Source organism: Parasteatoda tepidariorum, chromosome 2 (genome assembly GCF_982258835.1).
Source record: "Parasteatoda tepidariorum strain Cologne lab strain chromosome 2, Ptep-v5.0, whole genome shotgun sequence".
Taxonomy (NCBI): Eukaryota; Metazoa; Arthropoda; class Arachnida; order Araneae; family Theridiidae; genus Parasteatoda; species Parasteatoda tepidariorum.
In genome coordinates this window covers 52,307,854-52,321,282 of record NC_141756.1, presented here as the reverse complement: position 1 = coordinate 52,321,282, position 13,429 = coordinate 52,307,854, and the positions used below count along the sequence as shown (strand labels likewise).

General features: G+C 30.2%; 1 protein-coding gene across 3 annotated transcripts in view; it reads right to left on the bottom strand.

Annotated features, from left to right (window-relative positions):
- LOC107437293 (ATP-binding cassette sub-family C member 4) overlaps positions 1-12,694 on the bottom strand; it is a 162,321-nt gene extending 149,627 nt beyond the window's left edge. Inside the window, exon 1 of one of the 3 annotated variants that reach the window (XM_087157330.1) lies at positions 12,460-12,694. Coding sequence is in view for 1 of the 3 variants with exons in the window: in XM_087157329.1 (XP_087013455.1) it covers positions 12,460-12,473 (14 nt within the window). In the remaining 2 variants the exon portion in view is untranslated. The remainder of the gene's footprint in view (positions 1-12,459) is intronic. The other 2 variants (XM_087157332.1, XM_087157329.1) reach the window with 2 other exon arrangements.
- Between the last annotated feature and the right edge of the window lie 735 nt (positions 12,695-13,429).

Below are 13,429 nucleotides of genomic sequence, written 5' to 3'. Positions count from 1 at the left end.
TCTAATGTTGACATATAAGGTGTATGCTTAGCCTCATGCAATAATTCATCCATTAATGGTAAAGGATATGTATCTGGTACAGTGAGGGAATTAAGTTTGCGGTAATCAATACATAACCTCATGCTACCATCCGGTTTAGGCACAAGAACCACAGGTGAAGCGTACGGTGACTCGCATTCTTCAATGACACCTTGAGCCAAGAGATTGTCTAGTTCTATCCTGAGAATTTCCTTTTTAACAGGCGTCATTCTGTATGGTGGCGTTGCAACAGGAGGATTATTCCCCGTCTCAATATGATGTTCGGCGAATGGAGTAACTTCTCCCCCTAGTTGAAAGCATCTTTCATACTTTTTAAGAAGAGCATTAATTTGATTTCTCTGATCAGGCGTAAGACCTTTTCCTTCATCTTTACGCAAAGCAAATTGGTTAACTTCAACCTTCGCTACAGGAATGCGTTCAGTGGATTCGCAATCCTCAACTAGTGAATACCTTTTCTTAGGATTATCACCAAAATACCAAGACTTGGTTGATGCTGCTAATACTATATTAGCCTTCTTTAAAAAATTTATACCCATCAAGGTTCTGTTACCTTTAGCTTCAGGTAAAACTATAAATTCTGTTTCAATAATTCTACCTTCAATAGTTACTGGCAGTACAGCTGACAAAGTTTCTCTAGATTGGGTCACACCATCAGCTAATGTAACATTATGAGTGTGCTTTTTCAATGCTACTTGATTTTCCTTGAATAGTTCAAACATGCGTTCACCTGCAATACAACGGTTTGCTCCTGTGTCTGCACAGACATATACCTCCTTATTGCAGATCGTAATAGGTATATTCGGAGTTGACCCGGTCGAAGTATTACAACTATAGAGCATTACCTTCCTTGCTTCAACAGTTTCTTTCTGTTCTGCAACGGAACAATTAGGGCATTTCTTTCTTATAAACCCTGGTTTTCCACAACCATAACAAGATATCTTCGATTCTTTATTCGAGGAAAACTCGTTTCTTTTTACTGCATAATTAGGCTTATTTAATTTCGAGTAACTATCCTGAGATAAGATTTCTCTCTTACTTTTAACAGCAGTATCCTTCCTTACATAAGTGGATCTAAGGTTGTCGTAGGCGTCAAGCTTATCAGCTAAAGTATCTGGCGAGTTTAATTGTTCCCACTCATCCAACAGATGTTCCTTGCAATCAGGAGGAACTCTTCTTTTTATTTGATCCGCAATGATCAGATTCTGAAGATCCTTAAAAGTGGTAACATTCAGCTCATTCAACCAATTCTCGAAATAAGCTCTCAGTTCAAAATAATGATCACGCCAGGTGCTTTCTTTTTGCTTGCGATGAGCAAAAAATAATTGCCTAAATTTCTCGGAACTCAATTTGAAACGCTTGAGAAGCAAATCTTTTACATAGTTAAAATTTGAAGCATTTTCTTCAGACTCACGGGCTATGAGGGTAGAAATCGAACTTGGTATCAGACTTAACAGGTGGGAAACCCAAAGTTGCTCAGGCACTTTTGCCAACTTTAGCTGCCTTTCCAGCAATATCAGAAATAGGGTAATATCATCAGTTTCGGCTTTAAATGGAGGCAGTAACTTTTGAATATCTACTCTGGTCTCAGAATAAGACGTCGGATGTACTACGCTTCCAGTCTCCGCACCTTTAGGTTCTGTAGCTTGCAGTTTGAGTTTTTCCAACTCAAAATTCATTTCCATCTTTTGTTTTTCTAACTCGAATTCTTGTTGTCTACGTTTCTCTTCCAATTCGGTTTCTGCCTTACGTTGTTCTTCCTCACGTAATTCAACTATATTTTTGACCAATGAATTTACGAAGACCTCGTCTTTAAACAGAGGGGAGGATTTTATAAGCTCGCGCAATTTTGCAACTTTCATGGTTGGATGAACGTCCAATTCCATCTCAAGTGCTACCTGATATAAAATATCCTTACGCGCCTTGTCAATTTCAGACATTTTGACAAAAAAAAAAATTATTTTCCCTAAAAATCCTCTAATAACAACATGAGAAAAAGACTAAAAATTCGTTAAAACTTACCTTCACCCATGAGCTTTGTTAACTATTTCAATACATGACATAAAACATTCAGTGCCTAAAATAATATTTACTTTTCACTAATAAAAGGTGAAATTTATACCACTCATTAAGATATTTAACAAACTTAATTTCAAATTAACACCTTAATTAATATTCATTTAAATATTAATTACCATATAAAATATATAATTTTGTGCATTATATAACAGTTCACACTTTTATCTTGAGATAATAAACTACTAAATCTTTATAGCAATAAAACAGTACTCATAATAAAATTAATTCTTAAACAAATTAAAATATCAATACCAATAATGAACAAATATAATACCAATAATATCAATACCAACAATATAAATACCAATCATCTACAAAATAATACCAATAATATTAATACCAACAATATAAATACCAATCATCTACAAAATAATACCAATAATAGCAATACCAACAATATAAATACCAATCATCTACAAAATAATACCAATAATATCAATACCAACAATATAAATAAAATCAATAGCAATAATCTACAAAATAAATTTCCTTTAAAAATTAGTGTTCTTTTAAATATTCAAAACAAAGCATCAAAAACATTACGTCATCATTCAAAAGAACAAACCGCAAATTTTTATTTAATAGATATATCTTCTTTCTTTTCTCCTGAAAAAAAAAAGAACCTATCTTCCTTTTTTTTTTTTTTTACTTTGCTTTGGTTTGGCCGGCCGGCCCAAAATTTAAATATTTAACATTACTTGCATATTTTAATAATTGTAGGTTTGATTCTGCATTAATTTCTGCAGGTTTGATTCTGCATCATTATTTTCGAAATCCCCGCTTCGGATTTCTAATTCGGAAATACCTAACTTATTGAACGTATTCACATTGTAGAACTTCATAAGAGCAACAGATTTAGGTATACGTTTACCTATCTTTGGTATTTCGACGAAAACTATTTTGAAAACGAATCATGACGAAAACGAAAGCGATGCAAATTTGCACTACATCACTATTTTCGGTTCTTGACCGAAGCCATAAAAATGAAGACTTCGGGCCCCATAGGTGGGCCGCCACTATAATAAACCAGGCTAGCTCTCTATGTTATTTTTATAACATTTTAATTAATATAAAAAATACAAACACAACACTAACAAATATCAAACAACATTTTCGTACTACATATACACATCTACTTGTAAACAAAACGTTCTACAGAAGAATCCGAGAGGATCATGGGTGAAGTTTTCCCTAGCTCCCTCTTTCGGGCAACCCAGGCATTACATCTTTTCATTTAAGAAAGCAATATGATTAACATTATGTAAAAAAAAAGATCGTATTTTATTAATATATATTTGAAATTTATTTTTTTTAAAAAATCATTGTTTTTCTTAATTTTTTAAAATTTATTTTCAAAAAATCCATTTTAAAGGGGCCCCTAATCATTGGAGGCCCCAGGCCATGGCCTAGTCTGGACTGATGGGTAATCCGGCACTGTGTTGAGTTTCCGACTATCAATGTTCGAAGCCGACGGGAAACTCTTGAATCAAGGATTGGGACAAACGAGTCTTCATGGAGAACTTTTTGATGGAACTAACCTACATTTGCGTTACATGGAATGGAAAATCACAAAAACCTCACACGATTAGCCTGATGGCCAGGGAACTTTAACCCTTGATCTGTTTACCATTTAGAATATTCACGTCAACATTATGGTCGGTGCTAGCCGGGTGCGGAATTCGTATCAACCAGCCATCGCTTGGATTCGAATCAGGATTACCTCTTTGGGAAACGAACGCTCTATCTCCTGAACCCCCACGGCTCGATTTTGAATGATTTTATTTTATAACTGTCGTTAAACAGCCGACTTAATTCTTGCTTTGCATCTACCAATGTTCAACTCAGCATACTTGCAATTTTGAACCCAATTCAAAAGAAAAGGGAAAGTCTGGATCAAGTATCGGGGAAAATTTGCCTTCGTGTAGGACTTTTTTAAGGAACTAACCCTCATGTCCGTTACATGGGGAGGAAAACTACGAAAACCTCCCATGATTAGCCTGACGTTAAGGGAACTCTAACCCATGATCCGTCTACCATTGAGGATATTCACGTCAGCACTGTGATCGGTGTGAGCCGGGAGCGGAATTTGCATTGACGAGCCATCACTAGTCACCTCATTGGAAGGCCATCGCTCTATCCCATGACGCACCACGGTTAAAGGTGGGGGATTTTGAATGACTGATGAAAATGAATGAATTGGAATTCAATTGAAGATTTTGATGCAAAATTCCCTTAGAGAAAACCCCTCAAACTCATATTATTTCTTATTATTACATTATTCTTTGAAATGGTTCAGTTTTCTTTTCAAGATACTTCACTTTATTGTTGTTTTGTTTGTTTAGGTTTTAAGGGCGAGTTGTGCTTTAGTTTCGTTAAATAAAGGAATGTAATCCTTTCCTAAAAATGCTCATCCTCACTACCGGCAGCTAATAATAAGCAGTTGATTTCTAATAAAAGTAAAAAGAAGAAAAAATACCCAGAGGGACAGATTTTACTACTTGCTTTGGCAACTGCGAAAAAATTTTATTAAATAAAACATTTTTAATTAAATAAAATAAAAAAGGCAATTTTGTCAAAGTAAACAAATGAACTCTCTAAAGTTGCGAATCATTTACCAATGAATATGAAAGGAGCGGAAAAAAAAATTTTTATATATACAATTGTCTTCTGTGAAGTTTCGCTCGATTTAAAATTAGCATTTTCAAAATTAAAATGCTACCTTTACTTATCTAACTATATTGCGTTTGATATTAGTTAAGCGATTGATTTTGCTATTTTATTGAACGTAACTCTAACTTTAAAGTTACCGAATTGGAAAATTATAGAGCGTGCTTTTAGAACGTCACGCAAAGCGAGAAATATGAGTTAATGTCTAGGAAAACATTATGTAGCTTTAATATGAGTCGAAAAGAGTTATTTAGAATTAAAAGTACGGCGAAACTAAAACATTTAAGTTATAAATTTTTTTTAAAAAAACAATTTAGTTTGATATTTAAATATAAGTTCGCTTAAAATTAGTTAAAACAGCAAGCCTGTTTTAAACTTTAAAATATTATAGTCATTATTCAAATTTACACATTTTCATTTGGAGGGAAAAAATAAGTCCCATTTTCTGAAATTGTTTGTGTGTTTCTTTCAAATAAATCAATAAATGATTTTTAGAAACTTGTAGTTAAAAACTTGTTTTTAAGTCAGTGTCATACTTCTTTTAGATGGATAAAAAGAACAACGGTAAAAAATAACCGGCAAACAAAACATTAAAAAAAAGCACCTAAGCACTTAACTACAAATTCATGTAGGTGAACCAGAATTTAGTGTAATTAAATAATTAATAGAATGAAATTATATATTCTTTCAAAAAATGAATTAATATATAAGAATTAATTAAAAATATGCAGAAAGGAACTTTATTCACTTCAAACTAATGCACAAAAAAATTATGACTCTTAAGCAGTTTTAAAAATGGTCTAAATTATAGCAATTGCACTTGTTGTATTGTGATATGATAATAATATGCAAATAGTACTTTTTCAACGGGCTATTTTTTTAAAAAACTATTAATTTGAAATACTTTATCATTTTTGTTAATATATTTAATGTATTTAAAGATTGGGCCCATAAAAGACTATTGATAATTTATTTAATTAATACATTATTTATAATAATGTTATAATATATTATATAATTTGCATTAAAATATATAAAGTTTAAAAAGTTATTTTGATTTAACTTCAAACTAAGCTTTGTATAGTAGTTTTTTTAAGAAATATGTAGTTACGAAAGATTGATTATAAAATTACATTAATTTCAGGCTCAGCAGCCCGAATAAACTGTTAAAAATTTCAGATTAAATTATGGCATTAAGTATCGGCAGTTTGGGTCCATCTTCTGTAAAATCCATTTTATCATAAAAACCATTTTTACCGTAATTATACCGTGATTTTTACTTTTATATTTATTTGATTAGAGTGATTCAGTGATTTTACAGTAATTATTAATGTAAAAATTACGGCACATCAGATTTTTTGTTCAGTAACATGTTCCGGTAAAATGGATTTTACGGAAAAAAAAGTACCGGCACACTGAGGGACGGTACATTTTACCGTAACTTGATCCAAGATTTAATACAGTATGGAATCGGACGTTGAATTTAAATAATTGTAAATGAGGTGCTTTTTTTCAGGTGCTTATTTTCGTGATTCTTTTTTTTTCAGGGATATGTAATGATAGATTAAAAATTTTATTCAAACAATTAAATGGCTATAAAATGCTTATGTTTAAAAATTTTTGAAAATACTTTTTTGTTGCTAATTTAAGTCCACTTCTCTGATCAAAAACTTTTATTTGAGACAAAAAAAAAAAGGAAACAAATTTATTACAAAAGGCAATATGCTTCACGCTATTGCGGAAACATTTTACTTTAATAAATGTAAACTTTTAATTTCTTTTGTCTGATAAAAAAATACAATAAGGAAAAAAATAAAATGCAAATAGGGAATAATTATCCATAGTGGGAGCTAGCAGTTGAAGTGATAACCAATGCATGAAACCTTGGCATTCTCCCTTTCAGGAAAGCAATACCTGGATGCCTTAGTAAAGGCGTGCTCTTTTGGATGTAATCCAAGGACAAATGAGAAAAATAAAAAGATACTTCACTAGGGAATGATCAGGGTTACATCACATAATCATGATTGTGTTTTTCACCAAACCTTAAAATGAGATAGGCCATTAGTTGATGTCTTTCTTTTACTATGGTCGGAGCACATTTTTAAAAGAAAAAATGCTGTATAGCAAAAAAAGAAGAAAAAATAAAAAGTGAAAATTAATTTTTAAAAATACGTCTTTTACTTTAGTTATAATGACTGTTCTTGTAATGTTGTTATTCTTGTAATAAATTCTAACAAAATCATATTTCTTTCAATAATATAAGCTAATATTTAGAGCACTAAGTAGAGATGAAGCGGTTCCTAAATTGCTGTCGATGTTTAAATTAAATAAGGCGTTCGGATTGGAAGAGGAGTTGAAGAACTAAAATATTTAAATACAGTTGTGCTGTGCTTAGCTACCATTAAAATTTATATGATGTACAAGCAATTTCGAAAAGTGACAAAGGCGGCTAGTTCTCGTATATCTTCTGAATCTTCGTCCTATCAACTTGGTGAATTATGGTTTCATTCGATTCAGCCGATAAGTTTTTATACGAAACTACATGTCACTTCGTTTATCCCTTCCCCGAGAGATGAGTTTTAGTCACCATTTTGATGAGTTTTAGTCACCATTTCTTATACGAAACTACATGTCACTTCGTTTATCCCTTCCCCGAGAGATGAGTTTTAGTCACCATTTTGAATTTACTGAGAAAAAGGTCATAACAGAAAAAAAAACTTGTTTGAAAAGTTCACGTTTATCTGAGTCTATCAAGTTTACCATTACCATTAACTGGCAATGGTAAAGTTCAATGGTAAAGCAAAAAAAGAAGAAAAAATAAAAAGTGAAAATTAATTTTTAAAAATACGTCTTTTACTTTAGTTATAATGACTGTTCTTGTAATGTTGTTATTCTTGTAATAAATTCTAACAAAATCATATTTCTTTCAATAATATAAGCTAATATTTAGAGCACTAAGTAGAGATGAAGCGGTTCCTAAATTGCTGTCGATGTTTAAATTAAATAAGGCGTTCGGATTGGAAGAGGAGTTGAAGAACTAAAATATTTAAATACAGTTGTGCTGTGCTTAGCTACCATTAAAATTTATATGATGTACAAGCAATTTCGAAAAGTGACAAAGGCGGCTAGTTCTCGTATATCTTCTGAATCTTCGTCCTATCAACTTGGTGAATTATGGTTTCATTCGATTCAGCCGATAAGTTTTTATACGAAACTACATGTCACTTCGTTTATCCCTTCCCCGAGAGATGAGTTTTAGTCACCATTTTGATGAGTTTTAGTCACCATTTCTTATACGAAACTACATGTCACTTCGTTTATCCCTTCCCCGAGAGATGAGTTTTAGTCACCATTTTGAATTTACTGAGAAAAAGGTCATAACAGAAAAAAAAACTTGTTTGAAAAGTTCACGTTTATCTGAGTCTATCAAGTTTACCATTACCATTAACTGGCAATGGTAAAGTTCAATGGTAAAGCAAAAAAAGAAGAAAAAATAAAAAGTGAAAATTAATTTTTAAAAATACGTCTTTTACTTTAGTTATAATGACTGTTCTTGTAATGTTGTTATTCTTGTAATAAATTCTAACAAAATCATATTTCTTTCAATAATATAAGCTAATATTTAGAGCACTAAGTAGAGATGAAGCGGTTCCTAAATTGCTGTCGATGTTTAAATTAAATAAGGCGTTCGGATTGGAAGAGGAGTTGAAGAACTAAAATATTTAAATACAGTTGTGCTGTGCTTAGCTACCATTAAAATTTATATGATGTACAATCAATTTCGAAAAGTGACAAAGGCGGCTAGTTCTCGTATATCTTCTGAATCTTCGTCCTATCAACTTGGTGAATTATGGTTTCATTCGATTCAGCCGATAAGTTTTTATACGAAACTACATGTCACTTCGTTTATCCCTTCCCCGAGAGATGAGTTTTAGTCACCATTTTGATGAGTTTTAGTCACCATTTCTTATACGAAACTACATGTCACTTCGTTTATCCCTTCCCCGAGAGATGAGTTTTAGTCACCATTTTGAATTTACTGAGAAAAAGGTCATAACAGAAAAAAAAAACTTGTTTGAAAAGTTCAAGTTTATCTGAGTAAATGTCGACTAAAACTCAACTCTCGGGGAAGGGGTAAACTTCAAGTTTCCATGCTCAATGCATACAACAATTTTTAAAATTATTTCAATTCTTCTCTCACTGTTACCATAATGAGCCCCATTTTTACTGACCTAGTTTTTAAGCCCAGAGTACTCAGAAAAAAAAATTCATATTCTGAAGTGATTATGATACAAAAATAGTTAAATTGAAAGTCACTCTCATTCAACAGTTATCAAATAAATCTTGATATTCTACTGATAAATATTGATTGTCGAGATAATAAAATTGAGATCAGGCACAGTAACATACATCATTAATATTATTCCTTTAGTTGTTGCAACAGCCCCGAATTTAATTAAAGCGTCATGATTTTGTAATCACACAAAATATTCATTATTATTTTAAACTCGACCTCGAAACATTAAGCATTTGATTAACGTACGCATTTTCTTATCTTTTAATCTATTGAATAATGAATTTGCTCAAAATGTTTTATCTTTTCATAAATTCTATATTAAATAAGAGCAACATTCTTCTTGCTTTATTATTTTTCATATTCAGAATTCAATAAAAAATAAATTATGATATTAAAGTAATGCCATCTACTGAAAAGGTCATTTGTTAAAAATTCATATTTCCTCACTCTTTACAAAAAAAGTCTATCCATGTATCTTCTCTAGTCACTAAAGAACCAGTTTAGATCTTTTTTTTTTTTTTTTTTTTTTTAGCAGTTTTTAAATTTTCTAGGGGTGGTTTGCAAATATTCATCTTTTTTCGGGGTTATGTGGTTCTGGCACAACATCGAAAATACGAAATTTCATTGATAAAAAAATATTAAAATGTAAAATATTAATTGATGACAAAAAATTAAATCAAAACATAGCTTAAATGTGCGCTGTCATAGAAACAGCATTTTCACAAAATGTTAAAAAAAAAAAAAAAAAGAAGCAGGCGGAACCACTAGAAAGCATTAAATATCCTTAAAGCTCAGTAAAGTCATAGTTTAAATGCATAAGCGTGCAAAAGCATACAGGCTAACATAAGTTATCGAAAATTGAAGAAAGATTATATTTCACCGTGAGTGGTAATATTAAACATAAATATCATAAACATAAACATAAACATAACATAACATTAAACATAAACATAAATATAAAATTAAAAATATAAATTCTTATTGGTCCAAAAGACATTTAAAATTCAAGGCTTAATTCTAATTCTAATGTGTGCCAACTAATGAAAATAATAAAATATTCACTTCTTTTTTTATCATGAATTTCAAATTCTTAAATTTTATGTTATTATTTAAATGAAAATATAAATTTTATTAAAAATTTTTTTTTTTAAAAATCAATACTTATTGCCAAGTGTTTCGTTTCACGAACTATGAAGGCGAAATTAATAAACAAATTCACGCAGAGAAATGCTTAATTCTCAATTATAAAACAAAACAACCTTTCTTTATTTTTCGTACATTAATTCCAATAGCCAGATTCAGGTTATTATTTTTATAAACAAATATCCATAACGATTACGATTAAAAACTATTAAATCGATTCTCAACACCAAGCCTATGAATCAAGTTCACCAACAAGTAGAACCGCGCTAAGTTCTGATTTGCGGCAGAGCTAGATTTGCGCAGGTCACCGGTGACAGATAATACACATAGGGAATCGAATATGACAATATCGTGTATATTAAACAAAGCGGTAATTATTGAATACCATATCATTGCGAATGGTGCTACATTATAGTTGGGTAACCAAATAATGACATTAATGTAGAAATTACATTATTAAAGAAAATATCACAATATACTTTTGAATAACCATATTATAATTTATACGCATCACTCATCGGTGTGAATGTTCATGTGGGTGACAACTCGAAAAAGAAGGCGCCAATACATGATCCTTTTAACATAAAAGTAGAAGATTAGAGGTTGGGAACCAACAGCGGATAGACTCCCCAAACGTACATAAATTATATATTTGATCAATTAACTTTCGTCTAGGATTAAAAAAGTTTAAAACTGGTTGGCAAGCTGAAGTAAATTTTAATTCACGAACGCAACGACCTATAGGAGGCGTTGTTATTTGAGACGAATTCCTGCCAGCAGAACAACATCAGTTGCACTGGAGATTTTTTAAGTGTAGAATGGCAACGTTCCTTACATTATTGTGGCCAATTAAATTTAAAAAAGGAAAATGTATGATATTGCTTCTTATGGAATAGAAAACAAAATGGAATCTCTTTTATTTAGAGATGGAACATCCGAAACGCATCGGAAAATATTTGTAAAAAATCTTATTATTAGAGATAAAACCTAGTGTCTGAGAAATCGTTCTACTAAATTTAATGATTTAATATGAAAGATCTACTTAAACTATACATTCTATACTTTTCTGAATTATATTACTTGAAACATTAAAATATGTAAAAAAAGTATACAGAATCACATAATTTTATACGATTTAATTTTGTAAATACAATTTTTATCAAAAAATTTAAAGTTTCATTAAAAAATCATTATTTACAAACTAAAAATGTAAAATAAGGAATGCTTAGGATGAAAAAAAAGCGATTCTACAAATTCCTCATATTGAAATAAAAAAAACTTTTATATTTTTTTTCAAAGTCTTAAAGTTCTTGATCAGACGAAGAAAACCATTCTGTAGCGAACTATTATCAAATTATAAAAAAAAATTATTTACAGGTAAATCTTTTATTATAAAAATCATCATAACACTTGCTTTATAAATCCGGATAATTCCAAATGAAATGTTCTTTGTTTGAAAAATTTATTCTCAAATAATATATACGTAGATTATCCCTCCGTTACTTTTAGATGACATATCCACACAACAAAATTTTATAATTGTAAGATCACGATATGAATTTTAATATGTAGCTTAAAAACAGAATAGCTGAATTCCAGTTGAAATTAATCTTTCAAAATAAAAAAATACTTACCAAGAAAACGATAAAAATGTATTAATAATCAACACAAATGATACTATTTCAACTAATTCGGATGATTCTTTGTTGTTTTCCGATTTATATAGATACAGAAATATATACTATTCTATAAAGAAGTAGAATAATTAAATACACAGGCTGATTTCAATTTTTAAACATAAGTACTCGAATACTTGGATAAGCTGACTTTTAGTTCTTGAGCAGCGTTATTAATTCTAAATTATTTTTTCTAAGTTTATCTTTTGTTTTCAAATGTATCATTTACTGTTTTAGATCTGAGCGTTCTTTTACCTTGAGGAAGTTTATAACGGTTAATATTCATTTCGTTCTTTTAAAAAAAAACTTACAAATGAAACTCATTGACCCGCATAATTAATAACAAGAAATAAATACGCAATTTGATTTTGACGGAGTTGCTAATTTGATTTAATATCCATCAAAAAAGCCGTTGAAATACTTAGGATTTTTTTTAAATGTTAGTCTATGTTGTAGGTACTTAACATTTTAATAACTAATTCACCACTATACCATACGAATATGTAAGAGACAAAAATTAAATCCACTCTCACTTGAATAATAAGAGTTTATTATACTTACATATAATATTCCATTTTGCACTTCGAATCAGAATTAGTGAAAGATGTCAGCGTTCTTAATTATTCCATAAAACAACTTACAACACACGAAATGATTTGTTTTACAGTTCTATTTACAAAAATATAAAATACTAGCGTCATCAGTATAACTCGAAACGCTCAAAGATATAAAATGGCGTAAATATATTAATGCTCAAAAACAAATAAATATGAACTCAAAGCCATTTTGTCTCTTCTCCACACACAAAAAAAAAAAAAGCAAAACAAAACCGTTACTATAGCAACTTTATTTTATGAACTAGATCAAAGTTTAAAATTACGCAGACGATAATTTTTAACACATACTGTCTTGATCTTTGACGGTACGATTTTAAATCTAAAAATTAATCTTTTAATCTTTAAGATTTTAAATCTTTTAGAAATAATTGAAATTCTACTTATTTAAAAATACGGACCTCACTTTAAATATTTTAAATCACACTAAAATATTTATGTATGTATGTATTACCAGCAAAATTGGCAATCTAGCATTACAAATTATTGCTAGGTATTGCAAACTAAGTATTGCATACTATGCCAAATGACAAACCGCAAAAGCATTAATTGTTTTCTGTGTCATATGTTTAATTAGTATGATATTATGATTTATTTGCATGAGTGGAAAGTAATTTCTTTTATAACAATAAGTTCCCATTTTTACTTTTTTCTTCAATAAAAGAGGCAAAAGTTTTTGGTAGTCGCTATATATTTATAAAAAATAACCAGATTCACCAGGATAACAATTCGATGGGGATGAGCGAGGTCACTGTCCGGCAGAGTTGGCCAAAAATGTAATCGATTACATTTTTTGATTACAGTAATCAATTACTTGTAATCATGATTACAATTTTCAAAAATTTTGATTACAGCTGTAATCATGATTACAATATTGATTACAGTAATCAATTACTTGTAATCGTGATTACAAAGTT